Source organism: Bufo gargarizans, chromosome 2 (genome assembly GCF_014858855.1).
Source record: "Bufo gargarizans isolate SCDJY-AF-19 chromosome 2, ASM1485885v1, whole genome shotgun sequence".
Lineage (NCBI taxonomy): Eukaryota > Metazoa > Chordata > Amphibia > Anura > Bufonidae > Bufo > Bufo gargarizans.
Window position 1 is genome coordinate 166,059,896 of NC_058081.1, and position 26,770 is coordinate 166,086,665.

The window sequence follows — 26,770 nt, forward strand, 5'->3', positions numbered from 1 at the left end:
AAGTTTAGAAGCAAATCTTGAAATTTTTCAGAAATTTACAAAAACCCAATTTTTAGGGACCACTACAGCTCTGAAGTCACTTTGCGAGGCTTACATAATAGAAACCGCCCAAAAATGACCCCATTCTATAAACTACACCCCTCAAGGTATTCAAAACTGATTTTACAAACTCCGTTAACCCTTTAGGTGTTGCACAAGAGTTATTGGCAAATGGGGATGAAATTTGAGAATTTCATTTTTTTGCCTAATTTTCAATTTTAACCCATTTTTTCCACTAACAAAGCAAGGGTTAACAGCCAAACAAGACTGTATCTTTATTGCCCTGACTCTGCCGTTTACAGAAACACCCCATATGTGGCCGTAAACTACTGTACGGCCACACAGCGGGGCGTAGAGTGAAAGGTGCGCCGTATGGTTTTTGGAAGCCAGATTTTGCTGGACAGTTTTTTTGACACCATGTCCCATTTGAAGCCCCCTGATGCACCCCTAGAGTAGAAACTCCATAAAAGTGACCCCATCTAAGAAACTACACCCCTCAAGGTATTCAAAACTTATTTTACAAACTTTGTTAACCCTTTAGGTGTTGCACAAGATTTAATGGAAAATAGAGATACAATTTCAAAATTTCACTTTTTTGGCAGATTTTCCATTTTAATATTTTTTTTCCAGTTACAAAGCAAGGGTTAACAGCCAAACAAAACTCATTATTTATGGCCCTGATTCTGTAGTTTACAGAAACACCTCATATGTGGCTGTAGACCGCTGTACGGGCACACGGCAGGGCGCAGAAGGAAAGGAATGCCATACGGTTTTTGGAAGGCAGATTTTGCTGGACTGGTTTTTTGACACCATGTCCCATTTGAAGCCCCCTGATGCACCCCTAGAGTAGAAACTCCATAAAAGTTACCCCATCTAAGAAACTACACCCCTCAAGGTATTCAAACTGATTTTACAAACTTTGTTAACCCTTTAGGTGTTGCACAAGATTTAATGGAAAATAGAGATACAATTTCAAAATTTCACTTTTTTGGCAGATTTTCCATTTTAATATTTTTTTTCCAGTTACAAAGCAAGGGTTAACAGCCAAACAAAACTCATTATTTATGGCCCTGATTCTGTAGTTTACAGAAACACCTCATATGTGGTTGTAGACCGCTGTACGGGCACACGGCAGGGCGCAGGAGGAAAGGAATGCCATACGGTTTTTGGAAGGCAGATTTTGCTGGACTGGTTTTTTTGACACCATGTCCTATTTGAAGCCCCCCTGATGCACCCCTAGAGTAGAAACTCCAAAAAAGTGACCCCATTTTAGAAAGTACGGAATAGGGTGGCAGTATTGTTGGTACTAGTTCAGGGTAGATATGATTTTTGGTTGCTCTATATTACACTTTTTGTGCGGCAAGGTAACAAGAAATAGCTTTTTTGGCACGTTTTTTTTTTTGTTATTTACAACATTCATCTGACAGGTTAGATCACGTGGTAATTTTATAGAGCAGGTTGTCACGGACGCAGCGATACCTAATATGTATACAATTTTTTTTATTTATGTAAGTTTTATACAATAACTTCATTTTTAAAACCAAAAAATTGTTTAGTGTCTCCATAGTCTGAGAGCCATAGTTTTTTCAGTTTTTGGGCGATTATCTTGAGTAGGGTCTAATTTTTTGCGGGATGAGATGACAGTTTGATTGGCACTATTTTGGGGTGCATATGACTTTTCGATCGCTTGCTATTACACTTTTTGTGACGTAAGATGGCAAAAAATTGCTTTTTTTGCACAATTTATTATTTTTATTTTTTATGGTGGTCACCTGAGGGGTTAGGTCATGTGATATTTATATAGAGCCGGTCGATACGGACGCGGCAATACCTAATATGTATACTTTATTTTTATTTATGTAGGTTTTACACAATGATTTTATTTTTGAAACAAAAAAAATGATGTTTTAGTGTTTCCATAGTCTAAGAGCCATAGTTTTTTCAGTTTTTGGGCGATTATCTTGAGTAGGGTCTAATTTTTTGCGGGATGAGATGACGGTTTGATTGGTACTATTTTGGCGTACATGCGACTTTTTTGATCACTTTTATTACCTTTTTTGGGAAGTAAGGTGGGCAAAATTTCAATTTTCTCATAGTTTTTATTTTTTTATTTTTATGGCGTTCACTGTGCGGGGAAAGTAACATGACCGTTTTATAGATCAGGTCGTTACGGACGCGGCGATACCTAATATGTGTAGTTTATTTTATTTTTTTATTTTTTATTCAGTGATAAATGTTTTTTTTTTTTATCTTAACTTTTTTCACTTATTTTTTTTTTTTTTTGACCCAGACCCACTTGGTTCTTGAAGATCCAGTGGGTCTGATGTCTGTAAAATACAGTACAGAACCTATATAGGTATCTGTACTGTATTTTACTTACACTGAACAGATCTATGCTTTCAGCATAGATCTGTTCAGCACCATGGACAGCAGGACGCCTGAGCAGGCGTCCTGTTGTCATGGGAACCTTCCCCGTCTGCTCAGTTATGGTCAGAACTGCGCAGACGGGGAAGGGTAAGGACGGGGCTCTGGGGGGGCTGTCTGGGGGCTCTCTCCCTCTCCCATCGGGGGGCTGCAAAGGCACAGCAGCCCCCCGATCGGAGAGGGAGGGAGCTCCCTTTTACTGTTAACCTTTTCCATACAGCGGTCCGTACGGACCGCTGTATGGAAAGGGTTAAACGGCTGACATCGCATCAACGATGTCAGCCGTTTATACCAGGGTGCCAGCAATGTGCTGGCACCCTGGTATACCCACTGTACACCAACGATTATTCAATGGGAGGCGGGCGGGGGATCGCGATCCCGCCTGCCGCACCGCCCGCCTCCCGCAACGCCCCCACCGCCTGCGACACCCCCCCTGCACCACCCGCCGCCATCAAATCATGCAGGGGTGCAGGGGGGGGTGTACTATATTGATTTTAGACACTCTAAAGTTTCTGATCCCCGCGGTCAGGGACCGCGGGGATCAGAAACTGCAAAGAGCGCAGCAAACCGCAGGTCTGAATTGACCTGCGGTTTGCTGCGATCGCCGACACGGGGGGGTCACATGACCCCCCCTGGCGTTTTAACAGGATGCCGGCTGAATGATTTCAGCCGGCATCCTGTTCAAATTAACCCCTGCGGCGCCGGAATGCCGATTTTAAAGTCAGGACGTACCGGTACGTCCTTGGTCCTTAAGGACATGGGAAATAGGGCGTACCGGTACGTCCTATGTCCTTAAGGGGTTAAGTCCTGAGAACCCCTATAATTTGTTGAATTCTCACATCTTTTGAATAATTCTGATTGACAATCTCAGGTGTTAATATGTACCCACCTCATCATGTCCAAACTTACAAGAAGGACATCACTGTATCTGTATACTGTACAGTATCACTGTACAGAAGTGCATCTTATAGTGAAGCTAAATGAATCATAAAACAATGTACAGTTTTTTCTCTTTTTTTTCTCCCAGATATTGATAGCGTCCTTACTCATCCTGTAACTGCATCTTCAAATTGCTAAAATGCATTTATTAGTCCTTACTTTTGTGTCTGAAATCCACACTGTACTACAGCAGGTTAATAAATAGCTTTGTGAAAATCACTTGTTATTTTTACTGTCTCCTGTTCTATGGAGAGAATCAAAAAGCTTTTAGCTGTAATACATACATATTCTGACTTTAGAAAAAAATCCCAATAACTGAAGGTTTAGAGCAGTATGCAGAGCTTTCATGGGATAGAAACCAGTAGTCTAAGGCAGAACCTAAGTCATATACAGTATAATTGTGTTACTCCCTCTATCCGAAGATCTGTCTGCATAAAAGCTTTTTCTGATCTAAGTTTTCACTTAGAATATACTGTCGGATATGAGTTTTCACTAACACAGAAGCGTTCCCATGGTGATGGGGACGCTTCTAGTTAGAATACACTACAAACTTTGTACAAGACTGCCCCCTGCTGCCTGGCAGCACCCGATCTCTTACAGGGGAATATGATAGCACAATTAACCCCTTCAGGTGCGGCACCTAAAGGGGTTAATTGTACCATATTCCCCTGTAAGAGATCAGGGCTGCCAGGCAGCAGGGGCAGACCCCCCCTCCCCAGTTTGAATATCGTTGGTGGCACAGTGTGCGCCCCCCATCGGGCCCCCCCTTCCTCCCTCTATGTTAGAAATCGTTGGTGGCACAGTGTGCGCCCACCATCGCCCCCCCTCCCTCCCTCTAATGTTAGAAATCGTTGGTGGCACAGTGTGCGCCCACCATCGCCCCCCCTCCCTCCCTCTATTGTAATAAATCGTTGGTGGCACAGTGTGCGCCCCCATCGGGCCCCCCCTTCCTCCCTCTATTGTTATAAATAGTTGGTGGCACAGTGTGCGCCCACCTTCGGCCCCCCCTCTCTCTATAGCAGTAACAACATTGGTGGCAGTGTGCGGCCTCCCATTCCCCCACCCATCATTGGTGGCAGCGGAGTTCCGATCGGAGTCCCAGTTTAATCGCTGGGGCTCCGATCGGTAACCATGGCAACCAGGAAGCTACTGCAGCCCTGGTTGCCATGGTTACTTAGCAATAGTACAACAGTAGAAGATTCATACTTACCTGCTTGCTGCTGCGATGTCTGTGAACGGCTGGGAGCTCCTTCTACTGGTAAGTGACAGTTCTTTAGCAATGCGCCGCACAGACCTTTCACTTACCAGTAGGTGGAGCTCCCGGCCGGACACAGACATCGCAGCAGCAAGCAGGTAACTATGAGTCTTCTACTATTGTACTATTGCTAAGTAACCATGGCAACCAGGACTGCAGTAGCGTCCTGGTTGCCATGGTTACCGATCGGAGCCCCAGCAATTAAACTGGGACTCCGATCGGAACTCTGCTGCCACCAATGATGGGGGGGTGGGAAATGGGAGGCCGCACACTGCCACCAATGTTGTTACTGCTATAGAGGGAGGGGGGCCGATGGTGGGCGCACACTGTGCCACCAACGATTTATTACAATAGAGGGAGGGAGGGGGGCGATGGTGGGCGCACACTGTGCCACCAACAATTTCTAACATTAGAGGGAGGGAGGGGGGCCCGATGGGGCGCGCACACTGTGCCACCAATGATTTATTACAATAGAGGGAGGGAGGGGGGGCGATGGTGGGCGCACACTGTGCCACCAACGATTTCTAACATTAGAGGGAGGAAGGGGGGGCCCGATGGGGGGCGCACACTGTGCCACCAACGATATTCAAACTGGGGAGTGGGGGGGTCTGCCCCCTGCTGCCTGGCAGCCCTGATCTCTTACAGGGGAATATGATAGTACAATTAACCCCTTTAGGTGCCGCACCTGAAGGGGTTAATTGTGCTATCATATCCCCCTGTAAGAGATCGGGTGCTGCCAGGCAGCAGGGGGCAGTCTTGTACAAAGTTTGTAGTGTATTCTAACTAGAAGCGTCCCCATCACCATGGGAACGCCTCTGTGTTAGAATATACTGTCGGATCTGAGTTTCACGAAGTAGCTCATATCCGACAGTATATTCTAACATAGAGGCGTTCCCATGGTCATGGGGACGCTTCAAGTTAAAATATACCATCGGATTGGAGAAAACTCCAATCCGATGGTATAAAAGAACTCCAGACTTTACATTGAAAGTCAATGGGGACGGATCAGTTTGAAATGGCACCATATTGTGTCAACATCAAACGGATCCGTCCCCATTGACTTGCATTGTAATTCAGGACGGATCCGTTTGGCTCCGCACGGCCAGGCGGACACCAAAACGACTTTTTTTTCATGTCCGTGGATCCTCCAAAAATCAAGGACGAAAAAACGGTCACGGATCACGGACCCACGGACCCCATTTTTGCGGACCGTGAAAAAAAACTGTCGTGTGCATGAGGCCTAACTTTCAATGGTGTTCAAGACGGATCCGTCTTGGCTATGTTAAAGATAATACAAACGGATGCAGACAGCTGCATTACCTGAACGGATCCGTCCATGACGGATCTGCACAAAATGCGAGTGTGAAAGTAGCCTTAAAGACGGTGTCCAAATTCCAAGTGTTTTATGAAGGGCATCTGTCAGCAGATTTGTAGCTATAACACTGGCTGACCTGTTACATGTGCACTTGGCAGCTGAAGACATCTGTGTTGGTTTCATGTTCATATGTGCCCATATTGCTGAAACAAATGATGATTTAATACATGGAAATGAGCTTGTAGGAGCAACTGGGGCGTTGACATTATACCTAGAGGCTCTGCTCTCTCTGCAAATATGCTCCCCTCTCCACTTTGACAGGGCCAGGCAGTGTAAATGGTATCACGCCTGCCTGGCCTTGTCAATCTAAGGGCATTTGCAAAGAAAGCTGTGCATCTAGGTGTAACGGCAACGCCTCTGTTGTTCCTAGAAACTCCTTTGTATATATTAAATCATCGTTTTTCTCAGCAATATGGGCACACATGAACATGGGACCAAAACAGATGCCTTCAGCTGCCAAGTACACGTGTAACAGGTCAGCCAGTTCCATAGGTACAAATCTGCTGAGAGATGCCCTTTAAATAACCCTCCACCCTGTAGGACCTGTCAAAGAAAGCATATTCACCTGCTCCCTGTTACTTGATTCTGGCTCCATTGATCCACCTATGTCTTCACTGGACTTCGGTCTCTGCATGTGAATTCCAGCATGGACAGGAGTCTCTTGTGTCTCTTGTGCAGTGGCACAATAGACCCCTGTCTATTCCAGATGTTTACATGTGGACAGTGGCGCACCTACAGGGGGGGTCCAGAGGGTCTGGACCCCCCCCCCCCCTCCCCTAAAACAACTAGCCAAAATTTTATTTTTTTAATCCTTCAGGGCCGCACCGCCGATCACCACAGGCGGCGCGGCGGCAGTGGTGGTGGGGGGCCGGGGGGGGGGGCAGTATGAGATGAGCGCTTCCATTGTAGAAGCGCTCATCTCCATATCTAATCCATCTGTATCGCCGTCCTTAGGACAGCGATACAGATGCCTGTGCTGCGGCAGGGGAGGGAGAGGTGTGTCCCTCCCCTGTTCTTCTGATAGGCCGCAGGCACTAATGCCTGCAGCCTATCAGAGGCCAGCTCTGGCGGCGCGATGACGTCATCATCGCGCCGCCTGAGCCGGGCAGCACACAGCAGGGACAGCACACAGCCAGACGAGGCCTACATCACATCGCTACTGGTAAGTATCGGTGTATTTTTAATTTTTTTTGAGGGGGGGGAGCTGGCACTATGGGGGCACTAAAGGGGAGAACGACACTATGGGGGCACTAAAGGGGAGAACTGCACTATGGGGGCACTAAAGGGGAGAACGGCGCTATGGGGGGCAGTAAAGGGGAGAACGGCACTATGGGGGGCACTAAAGGGGAGAACGGCACTATGGGGGGCAGTGGGGGGCAGTAAGGGGGAGAATGGCACTATGGGGGCACTAAAGGGGAAAACGGCACTATGGGGGCATTATTTGGGGGGCACCATGGGGGAGAGGAGCACTATTGGGGCATATGGTGGCACTTAGAAGGGGCATTTTTTACTGGCATATTATGGGCGACACTATGGGGAAGGGGAGAGGAGCACTATGAGGGCATTTACTGGGGAACTATATAGGGGTATTTTATACTGGTATACATTATGGGGACATTAGCTCAACAGCGGGTACTAAGCGGGGGTACAATAATTTTTGGGGGACATTATCTTTATACTATTAGTGTCTGGGCGCAGTAATTTTTTTAGAGCACTGTGTGCCAATAATTGTTGAACGGGGCACTATCTGTGTGGTAGCAGTATTTCCAGGGGGACTGTTTCTGCAGTATAGTATTGGGGGCACAGTGGGCACAGTATTGGGGGCACTATCTGTGTGGTAGTAGTATTTCCAGGGGGACTGTTTCTGCAGTATAGTATTGCGGGCACAGTATTGGGGGCACTATCTGTGTGGTAGTAGTATTTCCAGGGGGACTGTTTCTGCAGTATAGTATTGGGGGCACAGCGGGCACAGTATTGAGGGTGGCAGGAAAGGGTGTTCAGAAGATGTGAAGATGATAGAAAATGTGGGAAACTAATGTCTGTTTGTTAATCTCTGCAGAGACGGGAGATGGCTGAAAAATCGTCATGGCGGTCTGGTCTGAATGGAGAAGATGAGGAAAGAGAACGTCTACAACAAAGGTGACATCACTGGATGTAAGAGGTATGGGGCGCTATGTAGGAGAGGAGATGCTCTGCCATTTGCAGAAGAAGGATTCAGAGCTGGGTGAGGACAGCCAAAGGGGGCAGCAGGCAGATGGTGGGGGGAACCACAGGCCTTGAGCAGGATCTGGGGAGGGAGGAGAGCGGAGGAGCTTCCTGGCTGCAGCCGGCTGTTTATTGTATGATGTGAAGCAGGCAGTGCAGCCAGGACAGACCTCCCCCCCTCTCTGTATGATGTGTAGAGACGGGGGCAGGGCCCCAAAAATTTGCGGCGCGCGAAGCCACATTTTTTTGCCTTTCGGACCCCCCCTAGACAAAATTCCTAGGTGCTCCCCTGCATGTGGAGACCAAAGCACAGTGGACCGAGCATTGGGGAGTAGGTAACTGTGGATTTTCAAGGCTCGATATTTAAACATGCTGTCTAAATGTACTACCAATCACCCGATGAACGAGCTAAATTATTGTTTCTGGGCACCAGATCGTGCTATCTAAACAGCAATATTTTGCCCAGAAACAGCGCAGCTGTATGAGGACTAGCGATTGCAATAGCAATCCCTCATTCTCTTACTGTGAAGGAGATCACTGCATGTAAATGCAGCGCTCTCCTTCACTGAACGAGCAGACGACTGTTGGGAAGGAAAGTTTCCTTCCCAACAAACGGCTTTAGCACTGCCAGTGTAAACCCGCCTTAAATATGCTTCCCTTGAGAGTGAGAGAGTTATTGAAAACACGCTTGGAAGTTGGATAAATGTACGTTTTTTTTGTTATAGGTGAAGGTTTTGATTTACATACGTAATCAAGAAGATAAGACAACAGTTTGGAAAGTGTGTTTTGTTTTGGGGATTGCAACTGCTGCATGCAACTGGACTCCTGAAGAGGAGAGAAGCCAGATAGTCCTACATTGTTTGCTACAAATTCTGTAAAATTGCCAGAATTCAATGCCTAAAATGGTGCAGATATATCAGATCTCTAAAGAGGTTCTGTCACCACTCCTGATATGTCCCCTTTATTAAATCTTTCAATTCCGCAATTCCCCATGATATAACAGTTCTGGAGCATCTTTTGAATTCTGCATTGTGATCTTTCTCCTATTAATTTATGAATAATCTGACAGCCAGGTGTTGCCAGTTGGGGCCGTGTCCTTACAAAGTCTGACATTCTCCAGTTAGTGCTGACAGTGCCATAGTGTGCAGGGAACCATGCCTTTTGACAATGAATGGAGAAACCTTGTTGCCATTTTATTCATAAATATTCAGAAAGAGTAACAGGAATGCAATAACACGGAGTTATGATAAAATATGCTATAGAATTGTTATTACATGGGGAATACAAGTAATTACTAAAGCTCACATGTCAGGAGAGGTGATGTCTACTACAGTAAATGAAGGTGGACACATATTTGGGGAAATTCCAGGACCTGCAGTATAGCTCCTTATGGAATTGATACCAGAAACTTACTTTTAGCAATGGTAGAAATTAAACAATCTTGAATTTTATTCTAAGAATGATGCTTTGCTTTCTGCGTGACAAGCATCTGGAAGGGTTGCTCCTACCAAGTGTGAAATGTCAGCACAAATACAAATAATTTAAAGGATGTTGTGGAACTGTCACATATACAGAGTGAAAGGCGGAAAGTAATGATCCATACTCCTATCTCAATACTTGCTGGAAATAAATAAGTGTAAACCAAAAGGCGTGTGAGGCAGTCATGTCATTTGAATTCATTTTGGAAGAAAAGTAAAGATCCGTTCCTGCCTCGAATATCTTGTCTAAAAATGTCTTCTGATATGACTGATATATTGTATATATACTTAGTATATCAAATTGCCTTCTGTTTTATGGAGAGCTAGTTATGAGACCAAACTGCTGGAACACTACAATGAGCTGGTGAGAATGAATGCGGTAATGAGACCATGGGGTTAGTAGGTTACATTAATAGTAGCATAAATGCTATTTGGAAAGGATTGTGCACATTGAAATGGTGCCCTCAGGTAAATGAAGTACTTACAGTACAGAGCTGGATCATAAACATCTGGAGTGGAGCATGGAAAAACATAGCTTTAAGGATTGGATAATAGCTTTCCAATCAAATTTGGATATTATGAAGTTTTTAAGTGCCCTCTAAATAATTCCCTGTTGGTTATGCAGAGTTCTAATTGTAGCCTTAAACCCATTTTACACAGACGCAGAAAAGCAGAAAAAACATCTTTCCACATTGAAAGCTGCATTAATGAGAGGCTTGAATTTCAGTAGAGAAGTTCTACACTATGCTGTTTATTATTGTCCTATTATATGCTAACAGATAGGTGCTACCAGTATATGACATGTTGTATATGATATTTACCAGGAAATTTAGTTTTGCTAATTTTGGGTTAAGACATTAATAAAAATTCATTTGTATATGAATGTAATAATGAAACATATGAAATGGACAATATAAAAACCTGCAGAATCTTACAAAAATCGTGAGAAATATCACATGGCTTTAGGAGAAGTGATGGACCCTCACTTTTAACAACCCAAAGTGCAGTTATAATAAACTCTAGAATAAATGCACAAAACACAAAATTTGGGGTGTCAAAATGTCAGTAACTATATTTAAATCACAGAACTAGAACAATAACAGAAGGACTTAGGAATGTATTAGACTTTAAGATAGCTGGCCAGATCATCGCTAAAAAGTGTTCGTAGGAATGCTCGTTAGGGATGATCTGCCTTTGTAAAAGTGCCGTTTATTACATGATGAACGAGCAAGCGCTCATTCATCAGGCAGTCAAAAATTTTAAACAAAAAAAAAAAAAAAAGATCATGGGACTATACCTCTAAAATATATAATAATCTTTATTTAATCAAAATATATGACTCTATTACAATAAATAGGAAAGAAAGGCACAGTGGAAATTAATGCAGAAAAAAATTACATGAGGCACATTAATTAGATAAAGCACTCCATGTCATAATAGCTGGATATAGGCCAAAAGCAGATAAATTAAACTGCATATACAAAGCTGAGTACATAGAAAATACAAAAAGCCCCAATTATTGCACTCCACCATGAAAGCCGGGACAGGTATATCAAGCAGAATATATAAAGCTGAGTACATTAATAGTAATCCACTCCACTAGGGCAACACAGAATGTGAGCTCAAAACAGGTCTCTCAAGCTGGATATATAAAGAGCTGGCTATACAGTGGATATAAAAAGTCTACACACCCTGTTAAAATGTCAGATTTCTGTGATGTAAAAAAAATGAGACAACGATAAATCATTTCAGAACTTTTTTCACCTTTAATGTGACCTATAATCTGTACAACTCAATTAAAAAACAAATTAAAATCTTTTAGGTAGAGGGAAGAAAAAATATAAAAATATACAAAACGGATTCCAAAAATGTTGGGACACTATACAAATTGTGAATAAAAACTGAATGCAATGATGTGGAGGTGCCAACTTCTAATATTTTATTCAGAATAGAACATAAATCACAGAACAAAAGTTTAAACTGAGAAAATGTACCATTTTAAGGCAAAAATATGTTGAATCAGAATATCATGGTGTCAACAAATCCCAAAAAAGTTGGGACAAGGCCATTTTCACCACTGTGTGGCATCTCCCCTTCTTCTTACAACACTCAACAGACGTCTGGGGACCGAGGAGATCAGTTTCTCAAGTTTAGAAATAGGAATGCTCTCCCATTCTTGTCTAATACAGGCCTCTAACTGTTCAATCGTCTTGGGCCTTCTTTGTTGCACCTTCCTCTTTATGATGCGCCAAATGTTCTCTATAGGTGAAAGATCTGGACTGCAGACTGGCAATTTCAGTACCCGAATCCTTCTCCTACGCAGCCATGATGTTGTGATTGATGCAGAATGTGGTCTGGCATTATCTTGTTGAAAAATGCAGGGTCTTCCCTGAAAGAGATGACGTCTGGATGGGAGCATATGTTGTTCTAGAACCTGAATATATTTTTCTGCATTGAATGTGCCTTTCCAGACATGCAAGCTGCCCATGCCACATGCACTCATGCAACCCCATACCATCAGAGATGCAGGCTTCTGAACTGAGCGTTGGTAACAACTTGGGTTGTCCTTGTCCTCTTTGGTCCGGATGACATGGCGTCCCAGATTTCCAAAAAGAACTTCGAATCGTGACTCGTCTGACCACAGAACAGTCTTCCATTTTGCCACACTCCATTTTAAATGATCCCTGGCCCAGTGAAACTGCCTGAGCTTGTGGATCTTGCTTAGAAATGGCTTCTTCTTTGAACTGTAGAGTTTCAGCTGGCAACTGCGGATGGCACGGTGGATTGTGTTTACTGACAATGGTTTCTGGAAGTATTCCTGAGCCCATTCTGTGATTTCCTTTACAGTAGCATTCCTGTTTGTGGTGCAGTGTCGTTTAAGGGCCTGGAGATCACGGGCATCCAGTATGGTTTTACGGCCTTGACCCTTACGCACAGAGATTGTTCCAGATTCTCTGAATCTTCGGATGTTATGCACAGTTGATGATGATAGATGCAAAGTCTTTGCAATTTTTTGCTGGGTAACACCTTTCTGATATTGCTCCACTATCTTTCTGTGCAACATTGTGGGAATTGGTGATCCTCTACCCATCTTGGCTTCTGAGAGACACTGCCACTCCGAGAAGCTCTTTTTATACCCAATCATGTTGCCAATTGACCTAATTAGTGTTAATTGGTCTTCCAGCTCTTCGTTATGCTCAAATTTACTTTTTCCAGCCTCTTATTGCTACTTGTCCCAACTTTTTTGGGATTTGTTGACACCGTGAAAATTTTAATCAACGTATTTTTCCTTTAAAATGATACATTTACTCGGATTAAACGTTTGATCTGTCATCTACGTTCTATTACAAATAAAATATTGACATTTGCCATCTCCACATCATTGCATTCAGTTTTTATTCACAATTTGTTTAGTGTCCCAACTTTTTTGGAATCCGGTTTGTAATAATATGGTTGCATAAGTGTGCACACCTTTAAACTAATACTTTGTTGAAGCACCTTTTGATTTTATTACAGCACTCAGTCTTTTTGGGTATGAGTCTAGCAGCATGGCACATTTTGACTTGGCAAGATTTGCCCACTCTTCTTTGCAAAAACACTCCAAATCTGTCAGATTGCGAGGGCATCTCCTGTGCACAGCCCTCTTCAGATCACCCCACAGATTTTCAATTGGATACAGGTCTGGGCTCTGGCTGGGCCATTTCAAAACTTTAATCTTCTTCCGGTGAAGCCATTTCTTTGTTGATTTGGAAGTATGCTTTGGGTCGTTGTCATGCTGAAAGATGAAGTTCCTCTTTATGTTCAGCTTTCTAGCAGAAGCCTGAAGGTTTTTTTGCCAATATTGACTGGTATTTGGAACTGTTCATAATTCCAGCCTAACTAAGAACCCAGTTCCAGCTGAAGAAAAATAGCCCCAAAGCATGATGCTGCCACCTACATGCTTCACTGTGGGTATGGTGTTCTTTTGGTCATGTGCAGCGTTGTTTTTGTGCCAAACATACCTTTTCCCACATGCTTTTGGGAGACTTCAGATGTGTTTTATCCAAAATTTATACAAAAAACCCTGAATATATAAAGCTGAGTACATAGACGATATAGGAGGCTCTAAGTATTATACTCTACCTCAAGCTAGATATATGATGCTGAATACATAAACAATGCAAAAGAGACAGATTACTATATTATGCCAAAAAAGTGATAATATAATTGGCCAATGTGCTCTATGGAACATAAACAGGTAACACAAAAGATAATACTATACAGATGCTCCACACAGCACATCTACATATAAGAAAATGTAACCAGCTACTAAGGAGAAGGAGCCATATAAGGCTACAACAACCTACCCACAGACATGATTTGCGATGCACTGAGATGTCACCCCATGTACTAGCAACTCGACACGTGTTTCGCCCCTCAGGCTTCATCAGGAGGTGTTTATTTGGATAAAATAAGGTTTTATATATATAAAAAATAGGCGGGTACTAAATGATAGTAAGAGAAATCACATGAGACACACCATAAGTAGTGCGGCTCGGTCATGATGGATGATCCACATCTTCTCAGCGCAAAAAAGCAGAAAAACATCTTTCCACATTGAAAGCTGCATTAATGAGAGGCTTGAATTTCAGTAGAGAAGTTCTACACTATGCTGTTTATTAACATAGAAACATAGAATGTGTCGGCAGATAAGAACCATTTGGCCCATCTAGTCTGCCCAATATACTAAATACTATGGATAGCCCCTGGCCCTATCTTATATGAAGGATGGCCTTATGCCTATCCCATGCATGCTTAAACTCCTTCACTGTATTTGCAGCTACCACTTCTACAGGAAGGCTATTCCATGCATCCACTACTCTCTCAGTAAATAAATACTTCCTGATTACTTTACTGAGAGAGTAGTGGATGCATGGAATAGCCTTCCTGCAGAAGTGGCAGCTGCAAATACAGTGAAGGAGTTTAAGCATGCATGGGATAGGCATAAGGCCATCCTTCATTTAAGATAGGGCCAGGGGCTAGCCATAGTCCTATTATTGTCCTATTATATGCTAACAGATAAATGCTACCAGTATATGACATGTTGTATATGATATTTACCAGGAAATTTTGTTTTGCTGATTTTGGGTTAAGACATTAATAGAAATGTCCAATGTGCTGAAAAACATGGTTTATTTGTATATGAATGTAATAATGAAACATATGAAATGGATAATATAAAAACCTGCAGAATCTCACAAAAAGACAGTGCCACACAGAAAGCGTGAGAAATATCACATGGCTTTAGGAGAAGGGATGGACCCTCACTTTTAACAACCCAAAGTTTGGGGTGTCAAAATGTCAGCAACCTTATTTAAGTCACAGAACTAGAACAATAACAGAAGGACTTAGGGATGCATTAGACTGGAAAATAGTTGGCCAGGTCATCTCTGAAAAGCATTCGTAGGAATGCTCGTTAGCGATGATCTGCCTTTGTAAAAGTGCCGCTTATTACACGATGAACGAGCAAAGGCTCATTCATCAGACAGTCAAAAATTTTAAGCAGGCAAAAAAAAAAAGTGATTGCTGGCAGCAGATTGGGCTGTTAAATCACATTCTGCTGCTTGCAAATAATGATTCTCTATGGGGACAAGCGATGGCATTAGCGCTCTCTCCTCCCCATACTGTGGAGGAGATTGTTACACGTAATAGCAGCAGTCTCCTTCATTGTCGAGCAGGCCATAGTTGGGAAGGAATGCTTCCCTGCCAACAATCTTCAGCCTCACTTGCTGGTCTAATACAGGCCTTAGGCAATTTTCACACTAGCCCATTGACTATAAGGCCTCTTTCACACGGGCGTCATGTTTTTTGCCCGGATAAGAGGCGGGTGCGTTGCGGGAAAATGCGCGATTTTTCCGCGCGAGTGCAAAACATTGTCATGCGTTTTGCACTCGCGTGAGAAAAATCACGCATGTTTGGTACCCAGACCCGAACTTCTTCACAGAAGTTCGGGCTTGGGATTGATGTTCTGAAGATTGTATTATTTTCCCTTATAACATGGTTATAAGGGAAAATAATAGCATTCTGAATACAGAATGCTTAGTATAATAGTGCTGGAAGGGTTAAAAATAATAAAAAAAGTTAACTCACCTTCTCCTCTTGTTAGCGTAGATCCCGGTCTGTTCTTTAGCTGTGGACTGAATGACCTGAGGTGACGTCAGATCACATGCTCCAATCACATGGTCCATCACCATGGTGATGGAGCATGTGATCTGACGTCATCAAAGGTCCTTCAGCCACAGCTAAAGAACAGACCGGCCTCTACGCGAACAGGAGGAGAAGGTGAGTTAACTTTTTTATTATTTTTAACCCTTCCAGCACTATTATACTAAGCATTCTGTATTCAGAATGCTATTATTTTCCCTTATAACCATGTTATAAGGGAAAATAATACAGTGAATAGACTGTCACCTAGAACCCATGCGTGAAAATCGCACCGCATCCGCACTTGCTTGCGGATGCATGCGATTTTCACGCAACCCCATTCATTTCTATAGGGCCTGCATTACGTGAAAAACGCACAAAGAGGAGCATGCTGCGATTTTCACGCAACGCATAAGTGATGCGTGAAAATCACCGCTCGTGTGCACAGCCCCATAGAAATGAATGGGTCAGGATTCAGTGCGGGTGCAATGCGTTCACCGCACGCATCGCACCCGCACGGAAAACTCGCCCGTGTGAAAGGGGCCTAATGGTAACTGGTGAGGTTCCAAGCAATCCCTGGCATAAATGCCAGGTTTCGGTTAGGCAAAATGTGTTGCATACAGTGATTTGTGTTTGGCTGAATCCAAGCATTTATGAGGCCTGGCGGGCAGGAACCACTACCCAGCTGTGCTGGATCCAGAGAGCTTCTCTGCCTGAAAAAAATATATATATTATTGTGAAACTAGCCTTAGGGGAAGTTCTAGGCCATTGGGATTCACTAATTCTGTGAGGTCCTCAGCTTTCTTATATGTCTTATATCTCATATCTTTTTTCCCGATTTGTTTGGGTAGAAATTTTTTATTCAAAATTAAAAAAATCTTTGATAATTTTTTTTCTACAGATAGCATATGACTGCATCAATAGAGTGCAACTGCTACTTTACAATAGAATAGTAGTCAAGTTAGATGCACATGTTGGAAGCATTCCTCAACGTATACATTGGATGCAGTGCTGGAATTTGGCAAATACACAACCTAAGCATTACAATGCAAAGTAATCAAAGTGCTAATAATTTCAAAAGCCTCTTGCTTGAACTGCTCTTAGTAGTGTGAGTCAACAACTCCCTTAGTGGTTCAATATGTTTAGGAAGTCCTGATTAGGCAATGTGAAGCATTCCAATTACCAGTCCTGATGTGATGCACTGTTTGAGAATGGCGATATGTAAATGACTGGTAGCAGACTCTCTTCAGTAGATGACACCTATTGTTATTTCTTCAAAATGCAGATCATTCCAGAATCTTAAGCAGTTTATTTATAACTTAAGAAGACTATTCCGAAAAACTTTCATTCTTCTGGTTTCAAATATTTTATCAGCAGCCATTGATCCTCTCTTGGCTTGACAGTGCAATAAATCGAAAATAATTTCTGCCAATCTTCAGTAGGCCAGATGGCTTTACTGTCACAGGGTGTTGGATGCTCATTGACATTTCTGGTAGGGCATGCTGGAGATATAAATAAAGGTCTGTAGCCAGTGATTTTCTTGGGATTTGTAGGGTTTCTTTCCACAAACAATATGCTATCTTATGTTCTATGACTTTGCTTTTTAAGGAAGTGTTAACTTTGTTCTACTTATTTACAGTTACATGCTCACTTCCAGCCTTATGTCACTGCTCTTAGAAATGTTTCAGATTGTGTATTTGACTTTACCACATAAAAGTTGGAACATAACATTAGCCATTTCTAGTAGGTAGGTGTATGCAAATATTTCCTGAATTTAGACACTTGAAGAATTAAATCATACCTACTGGTAATTTTTATGAATAGACAGTCCTCTGTGCACATAAGAAATAATGGGTAGATATAGTATTTTATCACTTGCATATGGTATTTTAGCAGTTTTCCACTGCAGACTCCATGTCCAATTGTCAGCTGTTCCTGGGCTATTGTGTTGGCATACCTGGTCTCATATCTTCTGTAGACAATACATGAAGAAAACAGGACATTCTTCTTCAGAACTTTCACTCACTCAGAAGCACCATGTAATTTATCATGAAGAAGTACTGAGCAGTAGCAATGTGAATAAAGCACTTGGGGTGAGATATAACAATACTAGCTTCTCTAGCCTCTGTATCTGTGTCTTGGTGCTTGGCTCTTGGGTCTACATAAAAAGTTAAGTAACTTTGTAACTTGCATTACTTATCTTGTACGTTGCTTCATAAATTCTCATTTATACTCTAGCCCAGAGCTACTTTCACAATTCTATAAGCTGAAAACTGAAATTTTCATTCTAGGATTTGTAATATACATAGCAGGAACTGTAATCTATTCATGGCCTGATTCATATGTTTACAATTCCATCAGAATCTGGATTTAGATTCTATGATGAAATGCTGACAAAGTCAACTGACATTATGTCTGTATAGTATTCACATACTTGGAAAAAAAATCTGTATGGAATATTGAGCATATTGCAAATGTTAACATTTTTATGTGCATTATTATAGTGGATTGTAAAGAGGCACATTATTGACCAGCTCCATTGAATTACAATGGAGCTATTCCACAGATGGACCAGACAGCCAATTTGCGACATAAAGACAGTTTTCACTGCAGATTTTCTGAAAAATCCACTGCATGTGAACCCTAAGTATCCTACTACATGATAGGAGTTCATTGTATTTGTTAAAATGCTACTGCCATAATAATGTAATAAGAATATTAATGTTTATTTATATAGCACCAACATGTTCTGCAGCACTTTACGATTAGGGGGTTTATGTACAAACAGAGTCATAAATAGCATAGCAACAAACAAGTCAACAATTAAAACAAGAGGAATGAGGACCCTGCTCACAAGAGCTTACAATCTACGAGGGGATAGAGGTGACACAGAAGATAACAAGTCCTTGATTTGTACAATGGTCCGGCCATCTTAACACAATATGGGAGTAGATATAAAGCTGCCTGAGCCGGTCACCAGCCGATATCTGTAGTGTTTCTGAGTGCATAGGGTGTGGATATTTGACGATGGAGCAGAGGAATGATGATGAAGGGGGAGAGTAAGCGAAGAAGAGTTAGATTATGACTGATCATGACTGTAAAAAGCTTCTAGGATGACAATCAACTGTGGGTGTTATTTGCCACTACTGCAATCCCTGAGAAAAGGCAAAGTTTGGCCACAGTACTAAGCAGGAGAGTGCTCTCAGTCAATGGCTTTCCTTCAGTTAGCACACTTGTTACAGTGAAATGGACAGAAGACCTGACTGACAGGGCTCTGATTCTCAAACACTGCCTTCTTAAGGCCTATCAAAGGTTTCCTGCCAGTCTCCACTTCCTGGTTCAGGCCCATTGAGCCAAAGTGGTGGCCTTTATCAATATCTGAGTGGGCATCTCCTGCCATTTCCAGTATGTTAAGCCAAGACCAGGAGGTGGAGACCAGCAGGGTTCTGGTAAGTGTGGGAACAACAGAGGCAGAGGATTGATGAAGTAAATAATACTTCTGTTATTTTTAACCCCTTTAAAGATTTATCTAGAGACAAGCGTGTCTAGCAGCAATCAGCAGAGGGGTATATTAATATTTGGGCTGTAATACAGACTCTCTCAGGTTTTTAGTGATTTTTAGTTATCGCTTGAAGTCCCCTTCCGCCATCTGTTATTTACTGTTAAATGGAACAACTTGATATTTTCTTTCCTAATATTCATATTACATAGCAGAGAACTGGGTCATGTATATGTGGAACCCTTAGAATTGTGTTTCAACTGGTAAGAGGTTCCCCAGAAGGCCAGAGCAAGAAAGTAAAGAAAAGAAAAGTGAAATATCCCTCACTAATCAATACAGTCCTGTCAGCCAGGGAGTTTATATGAGCCTTATCAGTGTGACCCTATAGGTAAAACTCAGCAAGTGCTTTTAAATATGGATGCTCAGTACTGCTGAAATGTATTGCCCATGGCAGATTTCTCCATAATGCACCTTCTTCATTATCAAGATTCTTGTCTCCTAGCTATTTTACCAAATGTAGCAAAAATGAATGCATAAACACTAACAAACAAAATGTATCAGCAAGGTACATAGCATCCGAATAACATCCACACCGCCCTACAAGTTCCATTATTGCCTTTGTGAGTGAATTATTAAATGTTATCTTATTGTCAGAAGCCATATTATTAACTAAATTGGACATGAAGGAAGTTTGGGCTTTTGTTTCACAGACTTTGAGCTGTCAGCCTAATAGGTTTTGTTGATTTATTTACTGTTTTTTTTAATTACAATTTGACTTCAAGCTTAACAGCTGTGATGGAAGTTACTTCTAATATTATCCTTACTATATTGGGAGTGAAAGAAATATTCCTGTGATTTTTTTTCCCCCCTTTATAATAATCCAACGCTTCCACGTGTACCTCCATAGCGTCACTTAGTTTGCAATATTATTTGCTTATGTCTTTACAATGTCTGAGGACTATTGCCGGGACAGATATGCTATACCTTTTGTGCAACTTATGGAGCCGCAGGGGGGCAGAGTAGATGGAGAGCCCACTGTCACCTTTAAAAACAGCTTCCCTCTGTGAACTAGATTGCATGAATGTTATTTTTGTAGTTCGTGTCAGTTACTGGGTTGTATGTTACAGATGACTTGTCAGCTTTCATGACATGTATGTTTTACTAAATATTTGTCTTCTTCTTGAAACACTGAAACACTTTTTCAGGACTCTGCACTGTGTTGTTTCTCTGTTACTCCTCCTGAAAATGTAGGATATACTGTATATACTGCCACCTGATTATGTTTGAAGAGTACATTGATTTTTCATTCCTCAATGGTTTTCTAGGCATCGCCAACTCGACCTATGCCTTGTCCCATACTTGATGAAATATATACTTGACAAGTGCTACCCATCCGTACTGGATGTCAAGTATATATATATATATATATATATATAGTGGTACTGCCTCATTCTTAAACCTTTTTGGAACAGTATCATTAATCTTACATTGTGATAAAACTGAACGATCCCCACTTAAACAGTTTTCCTCAATTTACCACTGGACAGACACAGTAAAGACCTTAACAAGTTGCTGTTGTACCTACTTGCAGTAACTAAATTGTTAATATGTCCCCTTTGGAGGACAACCCAATGACACACAGTGAGCCAATGGTTACTCAACATAAATCAGCTATACTTGGCCATTTGGTGGCCATTACCATTTGCACATTAAACAACTTTGCACACACCTGTGAAACCTATAAAATATTTTCACTTCCCCATTACACTTTACACTAACTTCTTCTCCTTAATTTACATTATATCCAACTGGTGTTATTATCCCCATACCCCTTACCTGGTTTGTCTGAAGTTGAATTTTCTGAATCTTAAACAGCTCAGCAGCTAACAATCGCTAATAGTTATATTTGCATTACTTTATATGAACCCTCTCAAGCTTACTAGATCTTAATTTGCATTTAGTGCCACTTGCAAATTCTATGACATTCTTATGTTAAGGCCACTTTACACAGGCCAACTATCTGGGCAATTATCAGGAAGGAGAATTCCTAGGAATGCTAGTTCCTGATAACTGGCATGTGTAAAGATGCTGCTGATCACCCAATGAATGGGATAATACTTGTTGCTGAGCAGGCAATTATCAGGAACAAGCTGCAATAATTGCCTTCTCTGATGGCCTATGTAAATGGATCTTTACTTATCCAACAGTGTACACACTAAAACTTGTATTGACTTGTTTTTATATACAGTCAGGTCCATAAATATTCGGACATCATCACAATTGTAATATTTTTGGCTCTATAAACCTCCACAATGTATTTGAAATGAAACAAACAAGATGTGCTTTAACTGCAGACTGTCAGCTTTAATTTGAGGGCATTTACGTCCAAATCAGGTGAACGATGTAGGAATTACAACAGTTTGCATATATGCCTCCCACTTGTTAAGGAACCAAAAGTAATGTGACAATTGGCTTCTCAGCTATTCCATGGCCAGGTGTGTGTTATTCCCTCATTATCCCAATTACAATGAGCAGATAAAAGGTCCAGAGTTCATTTTAAGTGTGCCATTTGCATTTGGAATCCGTTGCTGTCAACTCTCAAGATGAGATCCAAAGAGATGTCACTATCAGTGTAGCAAGCCATCATTAGGCTGAAAAACCAAAACAAACCCATCAGAGAGATAGAAAATAAATTAGGCGTGGCCAAAACAACCCGTTTGAAACATTTTTAAAAAGAAGGAAGGCACCGGTGAGCTCAGCAACACCAAAAGACCCAGAAAACAACTGGTGGATGACCGAAGAATTCTTTCCCTGGTGAAGAAAACACCCTTCACAACAGTTGGTCAGATCAAGAACACTCTCCAGGAGGTAGGTATGTGTGTCAAAGTCAACAATCAAGAGAAGACTTCATCAGTGTGGATACAGAGGGTTTACCACAAGATGTAAACCATTGGTGAGCCTCAAAAACAGGAAGGCCAGATTAAAGTTTGCCTAACAAAATCTAAAAAAGCCTTCACAGTTCTGGAACAACATCCTATGGACAGATAAGACCGAGATCAACTTGTACTAGAGTGATGGGAAGAGAAGAGTATGGAGAAGGAAAGGAACTGCTCATGATCCTAAGCATACCACCTCATCAATGAAGTGTGGTGGTGGTAGTGTCATGGTTTGGGCATGTATGGCTGCCAATGGAACTGGTTTATTGATGATGTGACTGCTGACAAAGAAGCAGGATGAATTCTGAAGTGTTTCGGGCAATATTATCTGCTCATATTCAGCCAAATGCTTCAGAACTCATTGGACGGCGCTTCACAGTGCAGATGGAGAATGACCCAAAGCATACTGCAAAAGCAACCAAAGAGTTTTTTAAGGGCAAGAAGTGGAATGCTATGCAATTGCCAAGTCAATTACCTGACCTGAATCTGATTGAGCATGCATTTTACTTGCTGAAGACGAAACTGAAAGGAAAATGCCCCAAGAAGAAGCAGGAACTGAAGACAGTTGCAGTAGAGGCTTGGCAGAGCATCACCAGGGATGAAACGCAGCGTCTGGGGCTGTCTATGCGTTCCAGACTTCAGGCTGTAATTGACTGCAAAGGATTTGCAACCAAGTATTAAAAAGTGAAAGTTTGATTTATGATTATTATTCTGTCCCATTACTTTTTGTTCCTTAACAATTGGGAGGCACATATGCAAACTGTTGTAATTTTTACACCATTCTCCTGATTTGGATGTAAATGCCCTCAAATTAAAGCTGACAGTCTGCAGTTAAAGCACATCTTGTTGTTTGTTTCATTTCAAATCCATTATAGTCATGTATAGAGCCAGAAATGCTAGAATTGTGTTGATGTCCCAATATTTATGGACCTGACAGTATGTCAATATAAAGATAGAAACATAGGACCCTTGAAAAGAAAGAAATATGTAGGTGTTCAGGATTGTAGCTGGAAAGATGCTACATTCTTAAATGTGTGATCATTCTCAAATGATAAGAGTGGACGCACACTTCAATGAAACCATGAGATACTAGCTCAGTATAGCCAATTTACTAAGTGTCTAGTCACGAAAAGTCTTACACAGTACAAAAATGCGCCAAATATTTGAGGATTATGCACATATAATTAATGATGCAGTTGTTGGTATTTTCAAGGTTGTCACATTTCATGATTACAGTGTAAACATTGCAATTAGAAATAATGTTATATTTTACAGTCAAGCTGTTCTCTTTTCTTGTAGACCTGGCACAGGGCTTTACGGAATTGACAGCATGCCAGATCTTAGAAGAAAGAAAACAATACCTTTCGTCCGAGATGTGGTAAGTCACATTGCTGTAAAGAAGATGACATTGGATCAACAATGTACTGGATTAATTGATAAAGTGAATATCTGGGTAAAAAACACATTACACAGCTGTTAACCAACATCTCTCACTCCCGACACCTCCATGTGCATGCATGCTCAATCCAATCCTTATCACCCCCAAAATCTGCCTGTCGGAAGAGAATTGGGAGGCCCCTATACACATTAGGTGGTTGGCCAGTCCCTCAGAAATTGTCAGGTTCAGCGGACTCTTATCTGATGTATATCACCAGCTTAAAGTTTAGCACAGACTAAAATTGCCCAGTTATCTACATACACAAATAAGGGGACATTTATCAAACTGGTGTAAAGTACATCTGGCTTAGTTGCCCATAGCAACCAATCAGATTCCACCTTTCATTTTCCAAAGGAGCGGTGAAAAATGAAAGGTGGAATCTGATTGGTTGCTGTAGGTGTGACGAACTGCGACCGCCGCGGCCACAATACGTCACAAAACCGTCACAGCGCCCCTAGTGGTCAATCCGCAAACAGGCCTCCCGGCCACTTTCAGCACACCGACAGTCTAACTTGAGTCCGTACAGTCGATAGGCTGAAAGCGCAGGGAGTGGACCGCCGACCGACCGCAAGTAAGCGTGCGACGAACTGGACCGGAACTACACACAGGGTAGTTTAACTGCCACCACCTTGCAATTTATGGGAGCAAGGAACCCACTATCTAGATAACACAACCGAGTAGCTTTCCCTTCGGAGAGGCTAGGGTAAGTTTTTGCAGTGTTTGAAAACAGGCATATGGCTAGAGAAATGACTTGGAGGTCATTTATTATATATCTATATACAATACAAATTATCACGATGCACAGTAATTATAACACAATAATCAAGGAAAGTATAGTCCAATAAACAAAAGGGAGAAAATACTTAGTTTCCGCAGAAAAGATGTCCGTTGGTGAAATAGTCTGTTGCAGGGATAAAGTCCAAGAAGCCTTTGTCCAGTGTAATATGAATATGCCTACAGCCCACAGGTTCTCTGGCTGAGGCCCTTTCAGGTGTTGTTAAAGTGGAGAACTCCTTTAGCAGATTCTAGGTCTTTGTTATAAAGGGTCCCAGAATCAAGGCAGGGAATTGAGAGTCCGCCTGCTGGGCAGGCTGTATTCCTGAGGTGAATGTCAGTTCTGAAATATGGCATGTGCCATATCGCGGGATGTCTCCGCTGTACACAAGTAACAAGCACATATTCACATTCCCCACAAAATATGGAGTTCAGGGATACCAAATATTACTATTATAACTGGTTCTATGATGGGGTAACACCATAACTTTACCTGGGCACATCTTAGAGTTATGTTTGTCCTATGTAAACGTCCAGTGAATTCTGAGTGACACGATGATGTAATTTTTACGTCCGTAAGATGCATGGTCTCTCTTAAAAAGGTAAAAATCATATCTCAGATTCATGTTGCAATCTGGGAAACCTTGGTGCCGGCCTGTCTGCAGCAAGCTAGCTTACAGACCCTTATGGCAGCGACACCAAATGGCTTCCCCCAGGTGTAGTCTTTACACCTAGCTGTGATATCTCTGCAGAAAGGGAAGTTCTTTTGTCAACCTAAGGAAGCCAGCTGTAATTGCGTTATCTGCTGGGCATCTATTGACTGACTTGAACAAAAGGACTATGTTGTTCTCTGGGTACAACAGAAGGACAGAAGGAGACGCTCTGAATAATCAAATTGTAGGTTCTGAGGCCTAGGGAAATAATTACTGTTTAATAGACCTACTGATCAATAAGGCAGAGTAATATTGATAATATTGGGAGGACAGTTCAATATTCTCGCGGATCATTCGTGACAGTAGGCAACTAAACCAGTTCTACTTTACACCAGTTTGATAAATCTCCTTCATAGTCCTTATGAAAGACATTGCCAAATTATGTGCATACAGTATCAGAATTTGGCATATGAGAAATTTCAGAGAACCTATGGCTATTTATGGAGGATTTTATAGAATATAAATGTAGTGTGTCAGGAAATCCAAAGAATGAGAATTTTAAGGTGTTACAGATACTTTGAACTATAAGGAATTCCAGTTATTCAATAATTTCAGTTATGAAGAATTCCAGAGAATATACAGTATGAAGAATTTTTAAGAACTTGGGACTATATTTGAATTTTTTTTGAGAATCTCTATTTTTGAAAAATTCCACACAATCTATGCCTACAACTATCAGGAATTCCAGAAAATCCATGAGATTGATGCATTCCATGAGTATCTTTGAGGAATTTCACAGAATCTATGGTGTTGTATGAGGACTTTACAGATGATAACTATTTATGTGGCATTCCAGAGAATTTGATGTCTAATAAATGGATTCACATTCTGTACATATATATCTGCTGAGTAGTAACAGCTGTTATGAAAACAGACAAACAGTGAAAGTTGCCCATAGCAACTAATTGCATTTCTCATATTTTAGCTCAGGGATCATCAACCTTCGGCACTGCAGCTGTTGTGAAACTACAGTTCTCAGCGTGCTCTATTCATTTCTATGTGACTTCTTAAAAGAGCAGAACAAGTATGCATGCTGGGAGTTGAAGTTTCACAACAGCTAGAGTGCCGGAGGTTGCCTACCCCTATTCTAGCGGCAGGGCCGGTTCTAGGTGAAATGGGGCCCTGGGGCCAGGGCCGGCCTTAGGTGTTCAGGCGCCCTGTGCGAGCTAACCTTGTGGCGCCCCCCCCCCCCCCCCCCAAAAAAAAACAAAAAAAAAAACTGCTTGTTGCTGGCATCATGGCATAGGCTGGCTGACTATCCAACCAAGTAGTTACCAGCCCTCACACCCCAAAGGCCGGTGTAATGTTATACTTCCCTAGTTCGTGAGATTTCCCTACCCTCGTCACTTCCGGTCGCACCGGACATGACGTGAGGAGGTGTGCAGCATCGCGCAGGCGCACAACGACAGGTTAGGGAAATTTCACAGCAGAATGCGCATGCATCGGGAGCCTCACCAGCGGTTAGGGAAGGGAAAAATGTACGTACGGGCCAGTGCTTTTTCCCTACCCTAA

The 26,770-nt window shown here is 42.0% G+C and overlaps 1 protein-coding gene across 3 annotated transcripts in view; it reads left to right on the plus strand.

Annotated features, from left to right (window-relative positions):
- Window positions 1-26,770, plus strand: part of UNC13C (unc-13 homolog C) — a 908,495-nt gene that overhangs the window by 181,240 nt on the left and 700,485 nt on the right. For 2 of the 3 annotated variants that reach the window (XM_044279668.1, XM_044279669.1), the window contains exons 4-5: window positions 2,928-2,941; window positions 23,644-23,711. In XM_044279668.1, coding sequence (XP_044135603.1) covers window positions 2,928-2,941; window positions 23,644-23,711 — 82 coding nt within the window. Of the gene's footprint in view, window positions 1-2,927; window positions 2,942-23,632; window positions 23,712-26,770 lie in introns of all 3 variants that reach the window. The other variant, XM_044279667.1, reaches the window with a different exon arrangement.